General features: G+C 36.4%; 1 protein-coding gene across 23 annotated transcripts in view; it reads left to right on the top strand.

Moving 5' to 3' along the window:
- The window catches only part of PARD3 (par-3 family cell polarity regulator), a 424,465-nt gene that overhangs the window by 250,172 nt on the left and 150,560 nt on the right, over positions 1-23,733 (top strand). For 12 of the 23 annotated variants that reach the window (XM_032443027.1, XM_032443040.1, XM_032443035.1 and 9 more), the window contains 5 exons: positions 7,494-7,644; positions 14,594-14,783; positions 19,679-19,830; positions 20,465-20,497; positions 20,912-20,956. In XM_032443027.1, coding sequence (XP_032298918.1) covers positions 7,494-7,644; positions 14,594-14,783; positions 19,679-19,830; positions 20,465-20,497; positions 20,912-20,956 — 571 coding nt within the window. The remainder of the gene's footprint in view (positions 1-7,493; positions 7,645-14,593; positions 14,784-19,678; positions 19,831-20,464; positions 20,498-20,911; positions 20,957-23,733) is intronic. The other 11 variants (XM_032443029.1, XM_032443038.1, XM_015853126.2 and 8 more) reach the window with 4 other exon arrangements.

Raw genomic sequence — 23,733 nt, forward strand, 5'->3', positions numbered from 1 at the left:
GTGTTTCTTCTCAGAGCAAAAAATTTCGTGTGTCCTTGATGCCTTTTGTAGTTTGATTCTTGTCTAGAAAAGAGGATGGCTCAGTCCCTGGGTGCTGGCTAAGAAAGGCAGGGACAGCCACCTCCCTTTTGCTGCAGGTGAGCTGCTCATTTTTTTGGGTCAGAAAGTCTTCTTTAGGTTTCCACACTTGGCTTGAGAAACTATTTCAGAATGTAGTGAGGCTGCCTCTGATACTCCTTTTTTGTACCAGCATTCTTCTCAAGCAGCTTCACCAGCTCTTGTGCTATAGACTTCCAAAGCAGTTGTTGTAACAATGAAAGCATACATAAACACCCTAACCATAGTATCTTGTCATCAGAGAAGTAGTAAGAGGATCATTTACATCATCAGCTCTGACATAACTGTAAACTCAAAAGAGACCACAAACTTCCCAGAAGGTAGAAAGCATTTTGATGCTGTTGTGGTTTTACTGAACTGTAGGGTTGCCTGTCAAAACAGTTTTCATTGACTCACCAGGAGATGCAGTAGAACCTATCCAGGTTTTCAAGTGAATTATCCTGTAGTAAATATTGATAAAAGTATGGAACAAGTGGTAGTTATGAATGAGCTCAAAGTTAAGGCTGCGGATTAGAATTTTTCTTGTAAGCATTGCATCTATATAGAGCCCAGTAATACAGTTTCCTATGCAAACTGCACTATTATTAAAGTTGCAAATCTTTATTTAATATCTCAGACACTTCAGAACAAGTCACACAGTGAGTATGTGATGGATGTTGTTAGATTAGCATAACATCAACTTTTTTCTAACATTGGGCATAGGATTTGAATATATCTAAGATTCCATCTACTCCCTTTCAAATCTATTCAAATCTATGTTTGCAACTTCCAGCCTGGCCCTCTGTGGCCATTAGCATTGTGGGTTGACACTAAGCTTTCCTATATAAGCAGAGATACTCTAAGTTATATTTCCAAAGTTGTGTGGGCAGTGGCAAACAAACACACAAACAAACAAAACAACAACAACAACAACAACAAAAAAAAAAAAAAAACAAGGAAAAAACCCAATAGCATTGATTTGATAATCACATATGGCCAATATGTAACAGATGAGTTTTCACAGGACGTGGCCATCAGCCTGTTGGGTCTTTAACTCATTGTTGATTTTTTTTTTTATTATTTTTAAATTACTGAAGAGCCTAAGATTTAAGGAGAAACACTCGAGCTCCTTGCAGTGTGTGTTCAGTTAATTAGTGATATTATGACAATTAGCCTGTATGGGCAAACAGCTGCTGGCTGTATCACCATAATGCGTACGCAGAGCTTAGGCGTGACTGTCAGCCAGATGAGTGCAGCTGCTGGCAGTATGTGCTGATTCAAGAAAATAAAGGTAATTGTTACTTTTGGAATCCTGCTCTTTTCAGTCCTTCAACCTGGACAGCTTAGAGGCGCAGATTGCTTAGAGGCACTCTGTTCATGTCACATGCAGTCAGCACTTGTCTGCCATTAAGAGAGAGCACATCACCATTTTCCTCAAAATGGGAGATTTCAAGGGTTTTTCTCATCTGTCTCACCTTTCTGACAGAAATAATGTCATGCCAAACCTGCCTGAAAAAAAGATTTGCAAACGACTTGCAGATCTCCCAATTTTTTTCTGCATGTCTGTTCATCTTTGCTCCAGTTGTTGAGTTGAAAAAAGAGTGGACCTTGAGGTGGAGAAAGTCACTAATCCAGATCATATAAGGACCTTTTCACCTAATCAGCTGCTTAAGAAAATTGGCAAATTAGTGTGAGAGACTGTTCAAGTGAGTGGTTTTGTTATGAAATGAAAAACAAAGGAAACAAGCAAACATCTATTCTTTCCAGTATAAAACATTCAGCATCATTATTTTTTTTTCTCCTTTACTACACTGCTTACTTACTTGAAAATTCAAATGCTTTGTTTGTTTGTTTGTTTCCTCACTGTATTAGTTTTATGAAGTCCTTCTGGAGTTCATTTAACTATCAAAAAATCTTTAATATCTTTTCCAAACACCAGTTTCACTGTTCAGCCCCTTCTCCAGATCATTGATAAAGCTGCTCATCAGTTTAAGCTGTTCCCAGCCTGGAATCCTGGGGGAATCTACAGCTGACTTTTCTCCACCCTGAAGACTGATTTGTGTTTCCAATCCTTTAGCCAGATTTCAGTTCATCAAATGAAAACCTAGTCCAGTTCCATGAAAAATTACTTTCTGTAAAGCCTTTGATATGAAGCTATGGGAAAGGCTTTTGGAAAACGCAAATGTATTATGTCTGTTTTATTGCCTGAGAGAACTTGGAGAGCTTACTGGCATCTTTGTGCAACTCCAGCATGTCAGTGAGGCAGGATTTCCTCTGACAGACCAGTATTGCCTCCTCACAAACTTGTGTTAGCCATTCTCAATGATTTTACTCTTTATTGTAAATCCCACCATTTCATCTTGAAGGCCAGGCTCCTGGGTCCGTAGTTCCCAAGATGGGCAATCACCTGTCCTCTGGCACCACAGCCATTCTTACTAGTATGTTATACATTTTGGCCAGCAGTTTTGCCTGATGCACCTGAAGAACATTTTTTATCTTCAGTATGGGCATCCTATGAAAGGTACTGTTTAAAATCATTAATCACTCTCTTAATTTCTTGGGTTGTTTTGGTGGATTTTTTAAAATTTTGGTACATTGTACTTGAGCTTCTAATAGAGTGTTTGCTAGTAGTCAGTGTGTGAATTCCAGAGAATAGTTATTAAAAAAATAGGGAAATATAAACATGTTTACTTATTTCATCTTGTCATTCTCTTCCATCCTGCTGAACCTGTGCCCATTTACTGTAAATTACTTTTTGTCTCCCTTAACCCTTTGCTACCCCTTCTTGTTTACAAGCCTTGGGTGACCCAGGTTCCTCCTTCATATAATAAAACGTAAAATACGTTTTGCAAAGTTGCACTTTTATTTTTACCAGAACAAGAATGCAACACTTAAAAATGTTATCCTAATTACATTTACATTTAATAACTCATGTTTGTGCATGTAAGTCAAAATTCACCTCTTACTGGCTATTACCTATCTTTTTCCATCTAGCAAAGTTTATACGTAATGTGGGAATTCAACCATAGTTAATGCTGGTTAGCAGTAATGTAAAATTATCTGTTGAAAAAGAAAGTTTAAGCATTTTGGATATCGTATTAGCCATAGTACACTGATAAGGAAGGATAAAGAAAGCCTGAAGAATGATTGTCTGTGATAGAAAGATCTTCAGAACCCTGAATGCAGCATAAATTTTAGCAAATTTGTATACTGGCTTCTTAAAAACCATAATGCTTGCATGCCCGTATTTGGATAACTTACTCTCCAAATGAAAAAGAGAGTACAATTATTGTTTCTTTTTTTGAAAAAAGAAAAAAAAAATTGTTTATGCTTTGAATATTTTGGCACTGTTCTTGCATGTAAAGTTGTTTTTTTTTTTTAAAATATATATATATATATATATATATGTGCATAACTTTAGATAGGATGGATGGTGGTGTTTAAGTGCATTAGTAGTCCTTTTATCATCTAGATAAGCAGCAGCTGGGCTAGTTAGTGCAGATAGTGCTTTAGCTAACAGCTGGTTCTTATCTGAATGACAAAAGGCCAGGGTAAAGACCTTTTCTATTTAAAAAAAAAAAGAAGACAAAGAATGTTATTTCTATTTTTATTTTAAGAGAATGGAGAGCAAAGGACTACAGGCAATCTGCAGTATGTAAGGTTTTCTTGTATTTTGACTAATATGATCGTTTATTACAGATAAATGCTAGGATACAGAGAACAAACTCTGCAGCCTGGAGATGAGGAGCCTGGGGGGATCTTATTATCTTGTCTGTGAATTCATGATGGGGGGAATAAAGAAGCCTCATCTAGGTTTTTCTTTGTGGTACTCAGTGCCAGGATAAAAGACTAAGAGTACAAACTGAAAAGTCTTTAAACATGTATTCTGTGGGAAGAGCGATCAAGCACTGGTACAGGTAGCTCAGAGAGGTTTTGGAGTCTTCATCTTTATAGTTATTCAGAACCCAGCTTAGAAAGTCCCAGGGCAACCTGCTCTCACTGAGTGAGGCTTGGACCAAGAGGCTGGACTAGGTGGTTTCCAGAGGATCTGTCCAGTTTCAACTAGTCCATGATTCTGAACTCTTGTAGCAAGCAGTGCTGCTGCTAGGGTGGCTATTGATAAAACATATTAGGGATGAGTTTGCTGCCTGGCTTTTTTTCTAGCCGATCCTTTAATGAAGGTCAGGAATTCATACATCTTTGTTTATATTATCAAATTGTTATCAGTTAAATTAAATTATACTGACTAACATTAGTATCAGCTAGGGAAAGAAGCTGGAATGTGTAATTCAAGGCCTTTATTAGAAATGCATTAGGAGGCGCAGCTCTTTATTTCAGCTGTAATCTTACTTTGGATTGTTGATCTCTTTGTCTTGCCCACAGCACAGTTTTCAAATTAAATGTTTTTTCTTACATAGTCTTTCTATTGGCATTGCAAGGAAAATAATTTTTTTTTTTTTTTTTTTTTGGTGTGCGTGTCACTGTGTAATTCCTGTCTGATTTTTCTTTTTATTATGAAAGGCATTGAATCTTTTGTAAAATATTTTTGTAGTTGAATTTTTATACCTTTGTTTGATTATTTATTTATTTATTTATTTTTGATGCTAATTGGAAATGGGAGAAGTTTTCCTCCTGAAAATGGTAAAATACATTATTTACTTTGCAAAACACAGTCACTTGAACACAGCGCTCTTCTATTGCTTGTATTTATCTCATACTTACTCTATCAGGTGTAAATTTCACATATTTCTCTGATTCTGGGATCTTTTCTTGGGAGTATCTTTCTGAAAATCTCTTAAGACCTTCCTATGAATAACTTTGACATTTGATGGATTGTCACGTGAAAAAAGACCATGTGATATGGCTCATGAAAAGCCGGACACTTGTTATGTCCATATAGCACAGAAATCCCAAAGCACTCTGTATTTTCATACCTATTTAAAGGCAGTGAAATGAAGGTTAGTTTATTATTTAATATATTTATAATGCAAATTTAAGCTGTCAAGCAGTAAAATCTCTGTATGATTTTCCTCTGTCTTTCAAAATTTAGCATTCGTACTCTTTTTGAGTTTGCCTTGGATTTCTTTACTACAAATATTGTTTAATTCACTTTTCAGTAAAGCTGTTGGTTGTAATCTGCAATTTAAAAAAACTAATAAAACAAATCCTCATTTCACAATTTAAACCTTACTGAGCCTAATTCACTTGCACTGAAAGTTTATTATTCTCCTGCAGCTTGACGTGCCTCCAATTGTAATTGTGTTGACCCTCCGATGCAGTAAATCTCCCCAGTGCTTATCAAACGGGGGAAGATAAGTCGACAATTTGGAACTTCATTAAATATCTCATTTATATTAAACAGATGATGGCTTTGAACAGAAATAATAATTTTTACAGACTCCACGACCTCCGATTGTGGTCTCAGTGACTCAAGAATGCAGCATTTTGGAAATCTCCACCTCCTCAGTGTATGTGGCCACACGCCAGAAGGCAAATGTCAAAAATTGTTCGTCCGTCGGGCTGACTTCAAAGCCACTGCTGCGAAGGCTGTTGTTGAGTGCTTTTCAGCCCCGCAAGCAGATTTTTAGAAATCTTTCATGGCATACTTTTCTTAGTCTTCTGGGAAATGTGGGTAGAGTGATTAATAATGGGCAGCTGTTTGAAGGAAAAAAAAAGAAAAAAAAGAAAAAGCAGCACAACAAACATGTTTCTTGTTATTATAATTCAGGAAACTATGAACTGCTCCTCTTATGCTCATTTAGAGACCAGTCCAGTGAAATAAGTGCTCCCAGTGGCTTCAAAGAGTTTGCTGTGTTCTCAGTATCTTGCGTTCCCTGCTGCATTTCAGCACACGTAAATTATGTGCTGTGGGATCTGTGTAGGCATATTGTTCTTAGAATTCAACTTTGCACATCAATAATAAAAGATGCATTGGTGAAAACAGGTAATGATTTGATGTTTAAGTTTGTACGATTACCATGCAAAACATATCTGTCTTTGGATTTATTACTTTTTAATAGAGCTGCATGCGGTTCGTGGCATTTAGTTGGTTTAATGCTCTCAGTGAAGCTTTTATAGTATTACCAAGTCAGCAGAAGGGTGCTAGATCTCAGGTGAGCTGAGGGCTGTACAGGCAAGAGGCTGGATGGTGAGGGGCCAGGTGATGGAATGAGTGGCCTTCCATCCAGCTGGTTTGTGATCACTGACAATCAAGCTGGGTCTGTCACCTGGCTGGTGTTTGCTTGCCTAGTTCCGAGGAACTGCATTGTCAGTGCCCTTAGCTAATGGAGTGTATAGATCCAGTTAGATTATGTCAGGTTGTTTTCATTCTTTGCTGCACATGGGTTCTGCTTTCCAATGAGATCTCTGTGACTCTCTGGGGAAAACATAATTTTTCCTCTATTGCTGAAAAATCTGAGAGGCACATGCAGGAAAGAATAGGATGATTGGGTTCTGCAACTGGGAAGTCACATTCAGGAGCCTTCTGATGGAAAGCCCTGGGATGGGGAAAAGGCTATGCCTGCAACTTTCTCCTCTGCGCAAATGGGCAAGCAGCCTATTTCCATCTGTTCCTGCAGCACCTACTTCCTTGGCCTTTGCACAGCCCAGGTCATCTGCCTTCTACCTGGGGTGCTGGTGAGACCAGACCCAACTGCTCTGGTGAAGAGCAGCTAGAGGCTTTGCCCTGGTGACTTTAGTAGCTCTAGCAGGGTGCTGCAGCAGTGCCAGGGACTGGGCTGAAAGAAGAACATAAGATCCCTGTACTGTGCAGACAAGAATGGCAAGGTGCTCATCATGAATAGAAAAATACATATATTTAAAGTTAACATGAAACTTGATTTTTCTTTTGTTCTGTTATTTTTCATCTAATTATAAAAGGTGTGAGTGTTTGTGTATTGGTTGCTAATATGTGTGTTGGAGTTTCATGGGGGTTTCTGTGATGATTATATTTGAAAGCAAATTGCACCACTTCAAAAAGCACCGGCGGCCTGATTCTGAATGGAGTTCCTTCTCTGCACCCTGACAGAAGTCTTGTTCTGACAGGCTGTCAATATGGAAAAGATGACCCAGCTGTCTGCTGTTAATACTGAAAAAAGCCCACACTGTCTGTTTAAGAAATTCTGCAACAAAGAGACACCAAAATGCAATGTGGATTTTTTTTTCACCAATTTTCTGCTGAAGGATTTGAAATTTGACAGGGCGCCATAGGAGGTGCAGTGTAAAGTGGCCTACAAAGTTGGTCGTTAAGCAGAGCTGTCATTGCAAATTATATTTGTCCAGGGAGAGAAGTTCTAGCTCATTTGGTGCCCAGACAGGTCTAGGCCTTAGGCAAGTTGTTATAGTTCCCCCATGCTGCTAAATACACTTTCAGCACTAATTTCCCTCTCTCTGTGCAGCTGGAGTCACCTGGGAGCCCCTCTGGTCCAGAGCTGCCCATAGAGACACTGCTGGACGACAGGGAGCGGAGGATTTCTCATTCCCTGTACAGTGGGATCGAGGGGCTCAGCGAGTCACCTACAAGGAATGCTGCACTGAGCAGGATCATGGGTGAGTCATATGAGCTCCTAAATGTGCTATGTTTTCATCCTTTCTGCAGTCCAAGGAAGGGTGATTAATGTGCTACTATGTGGTAGCCAGGGAATATGGAATTTGTCATGACCATCCTAAAATGTGCCTTAAAATTGTTCTACACAAGTCTTCTGGATATGCAGTGTGAGGGAAAAAAAAGTCAATGAATCATAGAATGGCTTGAGTTGGAAGGGTCCTTGCAGATCATCTAGTTCCAGCTCCCTTGCTAATGGTGGGGACACCTCCCTCTAGACCATGCTGCTCAAAGCCCCATCCATTCTGGCCTTGCACACCTCCAAGGAGTGGGCAACCACAGCCTCACTGGGAAGACTGTTCCAGTGTTTCACCACCCTCACAGTAAAGTTCTTCCTGGTATGTATTCTAAATCTACCCTCTTCCAGTTTAAAACCATTTCCCTTCATCCTGTCACTACATGCATTTATAAAAAGTCCCTCCCAAGCTTTCCTATAGGCCTTTTCAGCTACTGGAAGGCCACTATAAGGTTCCCATAGAACCTTTATAGATGGATTTATGAAGTGCATTTCTTATCCCATGGCAGGTCATAGAACAAATAATAGGAGAGTCTACCATGGCTTTCAGTGTCTGATTTGGGAGAAGAAATTATTGGTTAGCCTAGGCTCTGTTGGGTCTTCATTATGATGAAAGGTCAATGACTTTCTGTAACAAATTTATAATTCCAGCATTTGTTCTTCTGTGTTTTGGTCATACGTAAGCATAAAAGTAAACAAGGAAATTTTGTACCCATTTATGCTTATTAGGGTATTTTATTAATTTGTTTGATTTTTTTCTGCACAGGGCACTAACTGTCAAACCTCTTAACTCGTTTTAAGCATATCTTTCATAGGTTCTATTTCATGCCATTTGCATGGGCCCAAGTGGATAATGAGGTTAATGCAGTTTTTTTGAAGCAATTCAGCCTCCTATGTACAGAATTGGGTAATAAAGAATTTTCTTACCACAGGAGTGGTTGGATTCACTGACAAAGATTGAATGAGATGGAAAGGATTTTCAAATTTAGAATACAAAAAGCAGTTTGATTAAAATAGCACTTGATACAAGAGGCTGTAATTGCTTCCTTCTGTTGCAAGTTTTGAACGTAACAAATGACCATTACATTTTTGACTCTTCTTAGTGTGCTTGACTCACAGATTACAATACAAGTTGCTGCTACAAACTTGATATGAAGCAAAAGTGAATTTAGTTTGGTATGACTTAAATTGACTTTCAACTTTAGAAAAATTGCTTTTCAACAGTTAGTATACACCCTACATTGTGCTTTGAGATTGTTGTTTTAATTTTTTTTCTTTATTCTTTACTTTTGCGGTTTATTGTTTCTTAGCTTTAGCAGAATAACAGTTTCTAAACTTTGTGAGCATTTACAAATTTGCTGATATTTCATCGGTTAGACCTTTTGTCTAATTTGGTGCATTTGGGCAACAGTGATTTAAAAATAAATCGTGTTCTATTCTGTTGCCTTACGTCTTGTGAAACTTGGGAGAGAGAATCCTGGAAGCATGAAACCTTTCCACTCAAAGCTCCAGGCTATTAAAGAAAAAATTGTTTTTTTTCTTCAAAAAATGCATATGTGTTGAAAAAAAATGAAGGAGCAGTGTAACAATCTTTTGTGCTACTTTCCTTAAAACAAACCTAGTTCTTGTGGTGTCAGGGCTTTAGCTAAAATATTTGCAAAGCACTATCTTCTGCTTTTCCCATCCGTATTTCAGAGGATTTGCAAGGAGTTCAACTTCTGTAAGCATGAAGGCATTATTGCTTAAACACCTTGCCCAGTGATGGGAGAGGAAGCCCCAAGAGAGTCTGTGTATGCATGCTCCAGACAATGCAGTGTGCTGCTACATCAAAGAAACTCATGACTTGCCACACCAAATCGAACTAGCGGTTCATCAGTCTGGTAGCACTTTTTTATTGGTAGCTAATAACATATGTTCCTAAAAAAGGCCATAATCTTTCCAAAAGCTCTTAAAATCTAGTGCTTTTGGATACTTCTACAATGTATGGGTAGAGGGAAAAATACATCCTGCATTGTGCCTTAGTTCTGTATTCTGAAATAGATGTTTTGATTTCCTCTGAATTGTTCATTTTTTATTGTTTTCAGAGAATAGGAACAGTGTAGAAAGTTGGTTTAAAGTAGGTTGCAGTTTAAATCCATCGATGCTTTGTTTGGTAGCTCTTGGAAGGTCAAATTGTGCCCGAATCTTGTATGGTCTGCTGTGGAGTAACTGAAAACTGTTTTTGCCGGGACTAGTTCACTCCCCTCTGCAATCACAACTCCTTCTTAAAACTTGCATGTTTAAACTCAGCTTTCAGAGAGCAGTCAGGTTTTTATTTTGCTAATCTTTCTGAATGAATCAGTACCACTACATTAAAAGCACATTGTTTACAGTCTTTTACTGCACTCATATTTTCTTGTAGTGCTGTACTACAGAGAAACATTGTTACCTGTTGGCAGAGACATACACAAAGTAGTTTGTTTTAGAGTAGCTGAAGTTTTAAGACTCTAACATAATCCACTGAACATCCTGAGTTAGCGTTTACAGTGAGAAAGATCTCAGCAGTCCTTTTATTTCCTTTAGAAGGTGTATGAAGTATAATATCACGGTCCAGAAGCTTTCCTCCTCTCTTGAAAATTGTCCTGAAAGCAAGGATTAGTTCTAAGAACAGTCTAAATACACAGGTCTGCCCTTCCCCATCCTGGTTCTGACAAAGAAAAACAACAAAAAAGTGCTTTTTGATCCACTTTTTTTTTGTAGTGCTTATTTCCTCGAGTCCTCTCCTGGTATTAAGGAACCATCTGAATCTCTTGGTGCATTTTTACATAGCCCTCAATGGATGGAGCTATGCGAACTTTAATACTCCTGATACCTACTGGCAAGGTAGTCCCAGTTTGATTTCATGTGTGAGGTAGTGCCGCTTTCTGCTTCTTTTGCTACTTGGTTTAAAAGTTTTTTCCTTACCAATTTAGACTGTTCAAAAATGATAATCAGAAGGTCTGGAAAATTCCTGCTCTTTGCTGTCATTCCTTGAGGTTTGGACGAAACTTTTAAAAGAGTTTTGTTTCTTTCAAATATGCATCATGTGATTTTCAGGGAATACATTTTAAACATTTTCCTTTACTCCTTCTATCCATAACTGGCAGACTGGCAGCTTTTTTTTTTTTTTTTTTTTTTTGGATGAATAGAGGAAATACCTGCTTGTGTATCCAAGGAATACATTCTCTATATGTACTATTATTTTTTATATATATATATATATATATATATATATAATTTATATATAATTTATATATTTATATATTATATATTATTTTATATATATTATTTATTTTAATATGTTCAGGTTGCAAGACACTAATACATTCAAAGCAGTAACTGTTCTGCTAGTCTGCTTGTCTCTTTGATTTAAAAATTCAAGTCTTCTGATACACCATTCTTGTATATTATCCATTATGCTCCTGTGTTTTGCAACGTGCTAATACATAGCAGCTCTCTAATAAATTATTCTTACTCAGGACAGCAAACAGCTCTTTTATCTCTTTCATCTGATTTCTGAAACTTTTTCGTGAGCACAGTGGGTTTTGTTGCTAGTGGTGACTAAACAATAGTTACTTTTTGGGGGGTATGCAGAATAATAATGGCTTGCATCAAATTTACTTTTCATCCAGAGGGATCTCACAGAACTTGGTAAAATTTGGTAGTTACTGCACAACAGGCAGTACTTTGTTCTCTGCATAAGTAATTCCTATCTTCAGGATAGAAATCAGGAGGAAGCATAAAATAAATAAATAAATAAATACAAAGTTTTAAAAAAATAAATAGCTATAGTGTTTGTGTCAATGAAGTGAAAATAACTCTTTATGAGCCTAATGCGGTTCCCCAGATGGGAATCTGAGCTGAAGATAATTTACTACAATCGTCTTGACAATTCTGAGCACTTTGTTGTGATCCAAAGCCTTTATATTGTGGAGACACTTAGTCCTTTATAAATATATAATAATATAATTTATTTATTATTTTCAGTTGTACTTGTGTAAGAAGCTTGAAGCATAGCATTGATCTGAATCCCAGAGATTATAATCCCACAATTTGAAGATCAAAATGCTCATGAGTATCGTTCATAAAGTAAAATTTAGTTTTAAACGTATTGTAAGGATACTCTATAGATTTCTGAAGCTTTCCTTTAAAGGAAAGGCAATAATAAAAACACAAGAATAAGGGCGGATGAGTTGGTCTTCCCAGTGCAGTGTAGTTGAAGCCAAATTATTCTAATAGATTAATGAAACTTGATGAATTTTAATGATTTAAAAGGACCTTTTGGAAGCTGTTTGGTTTCAATGTGAGTAAGCTCGATTGTCTTTTTATAGACTATACATGCTGTTGTTTTGCTCCGGTGGTTGGTTTGTTTGTTTAAATTACTTAATGTTTGTGGCTTAATTCACATCCGATCTTTGGACAGGTTGGAAGCATTGCTGTTTGATGTGATTTTTCCATAGACCTGGAGACAAACCATTCAGTATTGGAGCTTAGAGATTTCTTTTTTCTGAGCAAATGTATGGGAACCTTTCTTATCCTGTACTTTGGTAGGGTCCTTAGGCTACACTTGTTTAGATTGGTAACTGGTACAAGAAATTTGAGCCTCATTGGCCTGTGGTGAGACACACTTGAAAGGTGGAATTTCCCTTCCTTATTACACTGTACAAAGTGCTACATATTATTACAGATTACCTCACTGAGGATGAACTAATATATGCAAAACTGGACTTGAAGTATATTCAGATTCTAAATTTAATAGCACTTTTCTAGCCTGAGAGAAAATTACTGTCTTGGAGAGGTTTGTAGGCAGCTTGAGTAAAGTCTCGGTTTTGCAGATCAGTCAAATATACTGATGATTACTAGGTTTGAAGTTTCTTTGAAGTTCCTTTGTAATGTTTCTCACAACACTCGTGGACTTGCTTTCTCCAGGGGTATTTTATATCCACTTCAGCTAAGCTCTCTACAAAGGATGTATTGAGCCTTTTGCTGAGGTATGTTGAACCATCTGCTGGAGGTAAAGCCTTTCACCTGCTTTTACCTTCATCTGCTCCAAAAAGCATAGGCATGTCAGATGGGTTTTCTGCTTAATTCCAAAGCAACTATTAAAATGCCACTCTTCACCCTTGTCAGATATAAAGAAGGGCAGTGAAAAGTTAAAAAATGTTACTAAATTACTGTGGCCTTGCAAATGGGAAGTTCAGTCTATAGGATGCCATAAGGCTATACCTTTTCTCCATCAGTTCTTTGGAAACACTATTAACTACAGAGTTAACAATCTAGTAGACACTGTGTTTGGAAAGAAGTAACTCACCAGGCTAAATATTAACCTCACCATCAAAGAAGCTAACGCTGGGAAAAGAATTGGCTGTTATGCAAAATGAACACATTCATTTCAGGTTGACAGTAACAAGATATTTGTCATGCAGGACCTTTTCCTTCCAGGTGCTTTCACCACTTCCACCTTTTTCAAAGATCTCTTTTGAAGCCTGTTTTTCTCTCTTTGGAAACCTATACAAAATGTATTCTCTATTGTAGTGATGATTTTAGCTAGCTGTTTAGTTATTAGCTAATTATTTATTATATTGTTTGTTGATGTTGTTTAGTTTAGTTTTTTCCCCCTCCATAACTGCATGCAAAAGCAATAACAGTAACTGAAATGTTTCCTGGAAAAAAAACCAAAGCGGTGATGAGGAAGAGGGAGGAGCAAACAGACTGGGGGGATATCTCCTGCTAATTCTTTGCAGTCTTAAAACTTTTCCGTATCTGTAATAAAAATAAAGTATGAATGTTACCCGTGAGTTATAAATGCAGTGCATGACAGTGTTAGAATAATTGACGGTTTGTTGTCAGATCAGTAGCTGATTAAGCTAGTGCTTTTCTAGCCATGAAAAGTGACAATTTTACTAATTGCTTTAGAAAGCAATACGTATCTGGTTGTAAAATTAACGTACTGTTGTGATCATTCATTGGAAATAATGTTGTGTGTAGTGTGAGCATTAGGACCAGACATTTTAGATGACAGAGATTTTTGAGTCAGCATCAATCCAGGAGCAAAGAATATTTTCAGAGAGATTCTTTCACAGAGAAAAATTACGTGCACCTAACATGAAAGAATCACACAACAATTTGCCATAATCAAAGATAACTATAATTCTAATCTGCAAATCATTATTTTCCTTAAATCAACATTTAATAAAGTGTTTTGGAATACTGAAATAACCTGTTTGTTTCATGTTAAGAGCTTTAATAGTGATCATTCTAGATTTTCTATCATCTTCCAAGTTAAAATTATAAAATTCCTATTCTCCCAACTCTGTATTTCATGCATGTGTCCTGAAAAACTTATTCTGTTTAAGCCATAATAATGTTACTAAGCACTGCAATGAAAATGTTACTCCTTTTGATAGTCTTTATAGCGGTTTAGTCTGTTTTGGAGATGGTTTTCTATAGGTTCAATCGCTTGTACTTTGTATTCATCAGCTTGAAAACTGTACTTATGCATCAAAATACATTGGAATACTGAAAAATATAGTGGTGTGTATTGATCACTATAAAAGCAACTGTGGTAGTGGTTGTATAATATTTATGGGCACATTAAATTCATTTCCTCAGAAGTGTTTGATGCAAGGGAAGATTACTGACTGCTTGCAATAGACTGCAGGTACAAGCACTGCATATTACTTTTCAGACCTCTGCATAGGATGATCTATGGAAAGTGAGACATTGCTAATTTTATTACCTGTGGTCCTGCTCTTATCAGTAGGTTTCCTATTTTATCAGTTGTGTTTTTATATTATTCAAGGTGCTCTCTGCCATTATTCACTTTTCATTTCTACTTTTTTTCCCCTTTTATTGTTCAGGTAAATATCAGCTTTCTCCAACAGTGAACATGCCCCAGGATGACACTGTCATTATTGAGGATGACAGGCTATCTGTACTCCCTCCACACCTCTCTGACCAGTCCTCATCCAGTTCCCATGATGATGTTGGGTTTGGCACTGTTGATGCTGGTGGATGGGCTAAAGCTGCGATTAATGAGTCGACAGACTGGTAAGGCATGGCTTAGTGGAAGGAAAATAGATGGCTGCAGTTGTCTTTGTCTTTTTGTTTAGTTTACGTTTTGGTTACTTTTTTTTTTTTGGTGACATTTCCCCCCCCCCCCAACATTTAGATTTTCATCACATTTCACTGTTTTCATACTTATAATTACTCCTGCTTCAGGAAGAAAGTCTATGTACATGGATTGTTAGACTACTTAATTCAGACTGGAGTTTTGTTCTGTCTCCATGGACGTTTTTGAGCACTAATTTTAGCTAGCTAAGCTAAAGTAACTTGGAAAATTTAATTTCTAATTCTCACTGTAAATATTTCTAGGTCTATAAAAGACAGATTTAATTTTCATATTCCAATATATATTTATTAGCTTTGTAATATTTCTGTATACTTTCTTGACTTTCCCAATAACATACAGTAATTTTAAAATCTGGTTAGAGGTCAAAGCAGCTCTTTATTTTGCCTGTTAATGTTAATGGAACTAGTCAAGTTTTCCTTAATATGCATAATGGATACCTTTTGTATTGTAGCAGTATTTGTGTCATTTAAAGGCACTGTGCTATAATAATTTCACATTAAAAATGTGAACATGTTGTATCTGTAATAAAAACAATTTCTTTGGTTTTAAGTTGACTCCCTAATTACACTTACACAATTTAACAAAGGACTTCTAATGAGAAGTGCATCGAATTCCATTATTGACTTGCTTATGTCCCAGGCAAATATACACTGTTTATTGCTAAGTACAATTAATACAGATCTAAAATTTAATTTGCAAGTCCTGTAATTATCTATAGTAATAGCAAAATAAAAGCCCACCTCTGTACACTGCCACTACTTAAATCTAGATAATTACCACAAATCTTGTGAAGTAACAAATTTTCCTATTTCTTTTGTCTCTGAAGCCTGTTAAGAATGTGTCAGCAGTATCTTAATAAAACAGTGATAGCACCTGCCAGCTGATGTGCGCCTGTCAACTTCATCTTTGGTTTATGTTAGTTTATTTCATTTTTTGTCCGGGACTTGAGCTCTGTATTTTTAAACACAGTTTTAATGATTGTATAAAAAACTACTTTTTTTTTTTTTTTTTTTTTTTGGCATCCTTATTTGTCTTTTTCGGTGTATCAGCTCTTCTCTTGGACAAGTCATACCTGCAGCTTGGGCCTTGAAAAGGCCATCTGTTTTTGTAAAAGCTTTTATGGCTGAAAATCCAAGATGCTTAAGTAGAATAGTATTCAAGACTGCACATAGAGACTTATTGATGAGGGAATTTTTTTTATTTGAATATGAACAAATAGCATAGAGTAAGAGCCTGTTTGAAACCTGCACATGCTTTTAAATTTCTTTCTGCAGTGTATTTTGCTATTCAGAGACTTCTTTAAAAATGAGAGTTGCAGTTAAAAAAAAAAATAGGGATTAGATAGTGTGGCAATGATCATGCTTAAAACCTTTAAAGCTGTATCTTGTTAAGAAATTCTAAAGGTCTTCAAGTACAATTCCAGTTAAAAGAATAAATGACTACTGCACCTTACTATAGAATATATTCTATTTGTGTTTAAGTAAATAGTGGTAGAAGTGGATTGTTGCATTAATTTCCTGCTGCTAATGGATGAAGGAAGACTTGTAAAATGAAGGTGCATTGTATGATTTTGCTGGAAGGCACAAAGGGTAAAACTAAGAATATGGATGAAGGGTTATCCAAACAAGAATGGCAGCTGTTCTGAATCACGGAAGAAAATGTAAGCTTTTCCAGCCTGACAATATCTCCCTAATCCTTGATGAAAATGTTATGAAAACAAAGGGGCAATAAGACAGGATTAATAAGTGGAATTTTAATAACATTGAGGGTCAGAAGACGGTTACATTCTTTTAAGGATCAGCTGTCATTCCAGAAACCTTATTTGTTAAGTATGCTAGAACATAGTAAATTGTATTTGGCATTGCTTAATGACTTGCATTAAATTCACCTTCTGTCTTCAGTTAATGTAGTTGAAAAATATTTAAATGAGGCACTTTTAAAGATATTATTTACTCCTCCATGCTCATTGGTTTTTCCAGTGAAGTTTCTTCAGTATGGCATTTGCATACTTTCGGGCAACATATGTGTATTTAAAGTCCTGTGATCTGTGTGTTCTGTAATTATTAAAACACACCTGTGGGTCATCCATCAACCAGGATGTGAAAACTGGTGACACTAAGTATGACTCTGATATTTGTACTCTAAAATCATTTGAGATTTTATGATGTCAGAGAGGAACCAATTGTTTTTGTGTGCTAAGTAGCACCTGTAATATTCACAATACTTTGCAAACATAAAGTAATAATTCTCATAAATAAATCTGTGTGGAAGATAGATGTGGTAAGCACACATAAATGCAGATAAGGGCGGCAGAAGGAAAGTCCCTAAACATAGTGGCAATAAGAACATTTGGATCTAGTCTCCAGAATTCATAATTGATGATGCTGTGTCAGACCACACCATTCTCTGTGTGACCTGCGGTGCCCATTCCATGTTTTATTTAACTTTGGAGTTTTAGTATGTTCTCAGGGCTTCAAATGAATATATATACGCAGATTGTTTTTATATGAAAATGATATTTGACTTTATTAGAAGACTTATGTATGCTGATCAAAGCAGGCTTATATGAAACAAAGGAGCATGCAGCCAAAGCAAATACTGTTGGAAATTTGCCCCTTTGAAGGGCCATGTGATACATTTTGTTCAGCAAGATGGAGCTGGTCATCTTTAACTAACGTGAGCTGCATGAACAGATGTTTCTAGAGAAAATTTTCACTTAGTAAAACCACATTTTTCTAGCCTTTGGAGACAGTGCTGACTAGTAGTGAGCCATAAACTCCTGTGTGGCCTTGGGAAAGTCATTTATGATCTGATTATGAAAGGTGTTGAGTTGAGTCACTCAGAAAACGTTTTCAGACTTTGGTGGTTCATATTCAGCTACAAGTTGCACTGCTGTAAAGGCTAGAAGTATATGTTGGTCTCATCTGCTTTATCTTTCTATCATGTGGAGATAATTTCTTCCCTGTTTTGTGGGACTGAATGTGAGGACTAAATAGTTATTTTTTGGTTCAGGTTCTGACTCATCTGAGCTTTTAAGCATGTGCTTCAAAACGTTGCTAAATTGTGCAGACATCTCTGAAATATTTGCTGCAATTAAATGTAAAACATTATGAGCCAGAGCCAGAAATATTCAAGTCAAAAGGCACTTGACATTGACTTTATCATATAAACTCTGATTCTGCTCTCTCTTAAGTATTACATGCTTCTCACATGCACGTATCTTATTATTTGTAAATCTGCCACTGCTAGACTGAATTTCTTCTACTCTGTCTAGTAATGCGAATGGTGATTTTCATCATTTGTAGTACTTCATGCCTCTGACCACATTTCCTTACCTCTCTTCATTGTTGTGTCTAATACCCAGGTGTTCCAAAACGCTTCTATACATGATAGTACGTGGCATAAATCAACGTGTTTACATTATACTATGTAAAAGTATTAGTCACGTTCTGCAGAAACTTGTTATTAACATGTTTCTTGCTAGGAATGAATCGTGTCTTATAACTAGCCTCAAAAAATAGAATATAATTCTTTTGGAACATATTGAACATTAACACGTATGTGTGTATATATATATTTATATATATACATATATATAATACTTGGTACAACATATACAGTGTTGAGAAGTCTGATAGTGTATTTAGCTTTTTTCTCTTGAAACGTTACAACATTCAGAGGAAAGAATTCTGAGAGATCTTGCTGCTGGATATATAATGGTGGCATGCAGTACTTACTGTTTTTTTTTTTCCCCAGTATTTTGTACCTCAGATTTATTTTTCTGCCAGGTGAAGTAGAAACTTAGCTTCTTTGGGATTGTCTTCAGTCTCTCTCCTTTTCTAAGAGTGAGGAAACCCATTTGTGAATCTCCTTTCCCTGGTCTATGGGCAGAACATGATTATGCAATAGTCCTTGAATTCTTTTTTTTTCTTTTCTTTTTTTTTTTCTTTTCAACATGTGGTGTGGCAGCTGTGACACATGGTAAGCTTAAGGTTTAACTTGCACACCAAAGTAATTTTGTTCATTGTTTCTGATTCTACCAACATAAGATCAGTATTATTAAAACTATCTTCAAAAAGCTTCTTGTGAGGCATGATGAAACTTTCATTGCTAAAGGCGTGATCTGTGCAGAAGAAGAACTTGTAAAATGATATTGGGGAGGGGTGGAATGGGTCATCTTTAAAGTTCCTTCCAGCCCAAGCCATTCTATGATTATATGGAGCGGACAGAAAGCCGAAGTCCAGCTTAGTGGTGTAACCACTGTGACAACTAATTGCTCTGTAATGGAGCACTGAGTAAAAAATATGCTTGTATGTCATAGCCAAGTTAAAATCACAGAATGCTATTGAGGTTTTTAAAGGAATAACTTTGGTAATTCTCTGTGGGTTTCAGCCAGGGCAGATTTTGTTTATGCTTTTCAAAAAAGCATTTTGTGATCTAGAAAAATCTTAATGTTTGTTATTAAGGGAATATATTGATTTATCATTACAAAATATATATATATATATATATTTTCTCTATTAAATTATTCCCATATTGAGATTGTGTATTCTGACAGTATATGCATAGCTTTGCACCACATATGTACGTCTTTTATTAATACATATAAATGAAATTTGTGATTCTCTTTAACTAAAATCGCTTGATGCTGTGAAACAAATTCATCATGTGTGTGACTACTTTAAGTGGTTTATCTGAAAATGTGTACTTTATTATTGGTAGAAGTCACGTGCTAAATAAATGCTTTTCTCTGCAGAGTGAAAGGTTGCGTGATCTTGATAAATGTTCGCATGATTTTTTTCCCTTCCTACAGCACTCTTAGTCCAGATGTTGATCCAGTGCTTGCCTTCCAGCGAGAGGGTTTTGGACGCCAGAGCATGTCAGAAAAGCGTACAAAGCAGTTTTCAGATGCCAGTCAGTTGGAGTTTGTTAAAACACGAAAATCCAAAAGCATGGATCTAGGTAGTGAGTGATATTTTTTCAATTGTTTTATTTGAACCTGATTTTCATGTTGTAAGTATACGAATTTTGTAATTCCAAACATGTCATCTATGTGCAGTAATACTGTGCATAACATGTACTAGTGTGAAGTAAAATATTCTTAATGTGAGTGACCAAGTGGCCTGTGCATTGTTCTTACCACTTGTAAATGTCCATACCTTTAAATATCGGAGTTCTCTGTATATGTGTATACACATAGATATAGAACATATTCATTAAAATGGGAATGAAAGGTGCATTTAACAATCTACATAGAATACCCCCATGTAAAATGTTCTGTGTGTGGTTCTGGGTAGACAGTCTCAGTTCATGATTATAATGCAATTAGCCTTAAAGATCCCTAGGAGCCTCTTGCTTTGTAGGTGGATTTTGATGAAGATATTAATGGTACAAACATTTTCTTGAAGAGAACTTTCAGAATTAGAAAATGGAGCTAGTCTGACTTTTGATTGAGACCTGTGTTTTGTATTTATATCAGAAGCCCCAAAAGGTAGCAGCAACTAAGACAGGCAATCAACTATAATCATTTTAGCTGACAAAACAACAGAGAAGAAGCAAATGCTAACAAGCCCATCTCTTTTTCTACCGTTGTATTTAGATTCTGAAGTGCGGAAGCTAGTAACCTTAAACAGTGAGTTTTGATTGTTTAAACACAAAATTCCGTACTCAGAATAATGAAATATAATCAGGTTTTCTCCTTTACAATACTTGTGAATATCTTAACTGCAATCCCTAATTCACCAACTTCTACCGAGGACAGTAAGTTTGGTGTTATTGACTTGTCTTGATTAGTTGCGATGTGCTAACGTGTAAATAACATCGTACCTGCCTGTGATGTGAACATGACTGACACTGCATGAAGGTTACTAGTTTGCTGCCATTTCTATCCAGAATGTTTGCTTACTGTTGCAGTTTATATGCATGAAGGATGACATTGCTAAGGCCCCCCCTAACTTGAAAAAAATACACAAAAAAAAGGAATGTTGGTTGCATGTGGGGCATGGTCACTAACTGGGCTAACCATTATACATTTACCTTTTAACAGTAGCTGACGAGACTAAGCTCAGTACAATGGATGACCAGAAAACAGGTAAGAATTGACAGTAAGGCTGTTGCTATAGAAACCTTGGTCAAAGCAGCTTACCACAATTACAGAACTGCCAATCAAATTGCATGAAAACATGAATATTCCAGTACTTGCATGCCTGCTTTCTATTGTTGTGAATAATCAAGTCATAGAGAAAAAGAAATTTCTCTGTATAGATAAGTATCGGGGGTAGCATTTTCAAGCAGGTCTCACATCTGACTGTAGGTAGGCACCTGTGTCTACACTTTGAACTCATAAATATTCTGTGTTATCATGATTTTTGTCCTTTCAATAAGATCTTGGAAAATCAAGCTTCGTACTCAGTGATGTTGTTTAAGAGTCGGATGTTTGGCTCTTACGGTGCTAACACAGTTCTTGAAAATAATTATTTTAATTCCAAAACTGCTATCTTTGCCTTAAGTGGTCATCAGGTACATGTTGTGAGTTGAGTTGATGATTATTAGTGCAAGTTGATTTGCCTTTGGAACTGAAACCCGAGCACTGAAACAGAACAAAAGAATATGTAAATAGAATCTTTTCCACATACGATTGATTGTAACATTTCACACAATGATAATGAGAAATAGCTTTCAAAGCATATTTTTATTAGTAATTAAAATAATGCACCAGCTGCAATTATTAGCCTGTATGATTTATTAATACATGTTAGCTTTTGACCTTTGAAATGCTGTTTTAATTAGGCTAGATCCAGAGGACACCATAACATTACTTAGCTCTAATTAGGAACAATTCACCTTTTAAACCTGACAATATTATTTATTTTAGCGTGATTTGGGGAACAGAGCTTTCTATGCAGGATTTATGATTAATAATTCACAACTGCATCTCTGTTTAACCACACTTTATGACATGAGTAGGAATGCTGAGAAGTTGTAAGTAATCAACTGATAACAGTATAATTTTTATTAAAACAGCTAAAACTTCTAGCTCTTACAATGCTGTAGAATACAGTCACAGACTTGCAGGTTTAGAAATTGAGACTGAGCACACAAAATTAAAATGCATGAATGTTTTGAAGGATTCAGATCATTGGAGTGTGAAAGTATGAACTGTGTTAATGGTCATGGTAAGAAACAGAGCTTGGGGACTCCTTCACCACTGAGCAATATTCACAGAAGGTTACACATCAAACTCAAATTTATTGTAAATTATTGTTCATTTTCTTATTGACCTACTTATTTGAATGAGATGTGATTACAAAAAGGTAAATCTTATATGTTTTAGCAAAATATGAGGCTTGGGTTTAAAAGTGCATAGCACTTTTGGTGGTATCAACAGAGTGCAGTTTTTCTATATGTGCAACACCTGGATTAAATTCCAAACAGAGACACGTCAGGCAAGTTGGGTGAATGAGCATGACTGTAACCATCTGGACTAAGCAGTTACATATTTTGTGAACAGCTCAGAGGCAGCAAAAAAAAACAACAAAAAAAACCACATTTTCTATTATACTTTTATTTATCTTGTGCGCTTTTAACCAGGTTTCATATATAAACACTGCATTTCTCCCATTACTGAAGATGGATGTGGTTTTTAAACAAACCACTTACTGTAGTTTGGCTTGAAAATTATCTGGTATAGGAAAAAAAAAGTGCCTCACAAGTGTGGTGACCTATGACTTGATGAATCCTAGAAGCCAGAAACCTCAGCATATATTTACTTCAGAGGAAAAATAAAAACAGGCCCTGCTACAGTCAAAGTTGGGTTTAATGATACTAGCTGAAAAGGAGAGTGTAGAACTCACCAGTGCTAGTTACTGTAATAGATTTTTAATTATTTTTCTTTCTGTAGTTCACTTGAAGTGCCTAATCCTTTCAGTGTTTACAGTTCATTCTAAAGGTTAGATGTACATTCAGTAGCAATTGAGCATGGCTCATTTATTGAATCCTAGGCATACAATAGTCCTAGCTGTTGTTTTTTCCATGTGCACTGTGAGGAAAGGCTGAAACTCTCTCAAAATCAAAGCAAAACTGAAAACCTCCACAGAATATTTACTTAAAGAGATTTTTAATTTATTTTTACGTGGTGCTTTTAAAATAAACATTTATTAAATGGAAGCAAAGCTGAGTACTTTTCATGCAGTTATTTGCTCTGTTTCTTCCCTGCACCCTTCCAAGCTAAAATGTTCCTCCTTTATTGGGGGAATTGAAATAGAAATAGAAGAATTTATCAACTATAGTGGAGCAGATGTTAGTTAATACAAAAATTGACTCACTGCTGGTGTCTTTTAAGAAATATTGTAGATCTTGTGCCTTTGCCACACTTATAGAGGGAAGTTGTTGACGTAAGTCACTGGTAGTGTTCAGCCTAAGAGTTGGTAAAAATAATGCTTTGGACAGAAACAAAAACATCATTTTAAATCATTTAAAAGGAAGGGCTTTTATAGTGCCCTTCCCCACCCCCCCAATAAAAGCTATTATAAGTCTTAAAAATCGTCACTGAAGGAATCCTCCTACATCCTTTAGCACCATGGTTTTTGCCTTTGCAAAAAACATCCATGTGAATTTGTGGCACTGTATAAATACATAATGTAATGTTGGAAAAGGGGGAGGCATCATGAGGTGTGAAATGGTTAGCATGAGGGGAAAAACAGCGGGCTTGGAACAGGTTGCATCACATAACGTGTGTGTATGTGTTGGATGTCTCATTGGATCTACATGTGCCGTGTGAACGCCGATCCACCCAAGGCATGTTGTGCATGAGCAGGGGGTGCTGCATGGTGTGGCAAGCTGGTGTGGTGCTCTGCCCAGGGACTGGTC

Source organism: Coturnix japonica, chromosome 2 (genome assembly GCF_001577835.2).
Source record: "Coturnix japonica isolate 7356 chromosome 2, Coturnix japonica 2.1, whole genome shotgun sequence".
Lineage (NCBI taxonomy): Eukaryota > Metazoa > Chordata > Aves > Galliformes > Phasianidae > Coturnix > Coturnix japonica.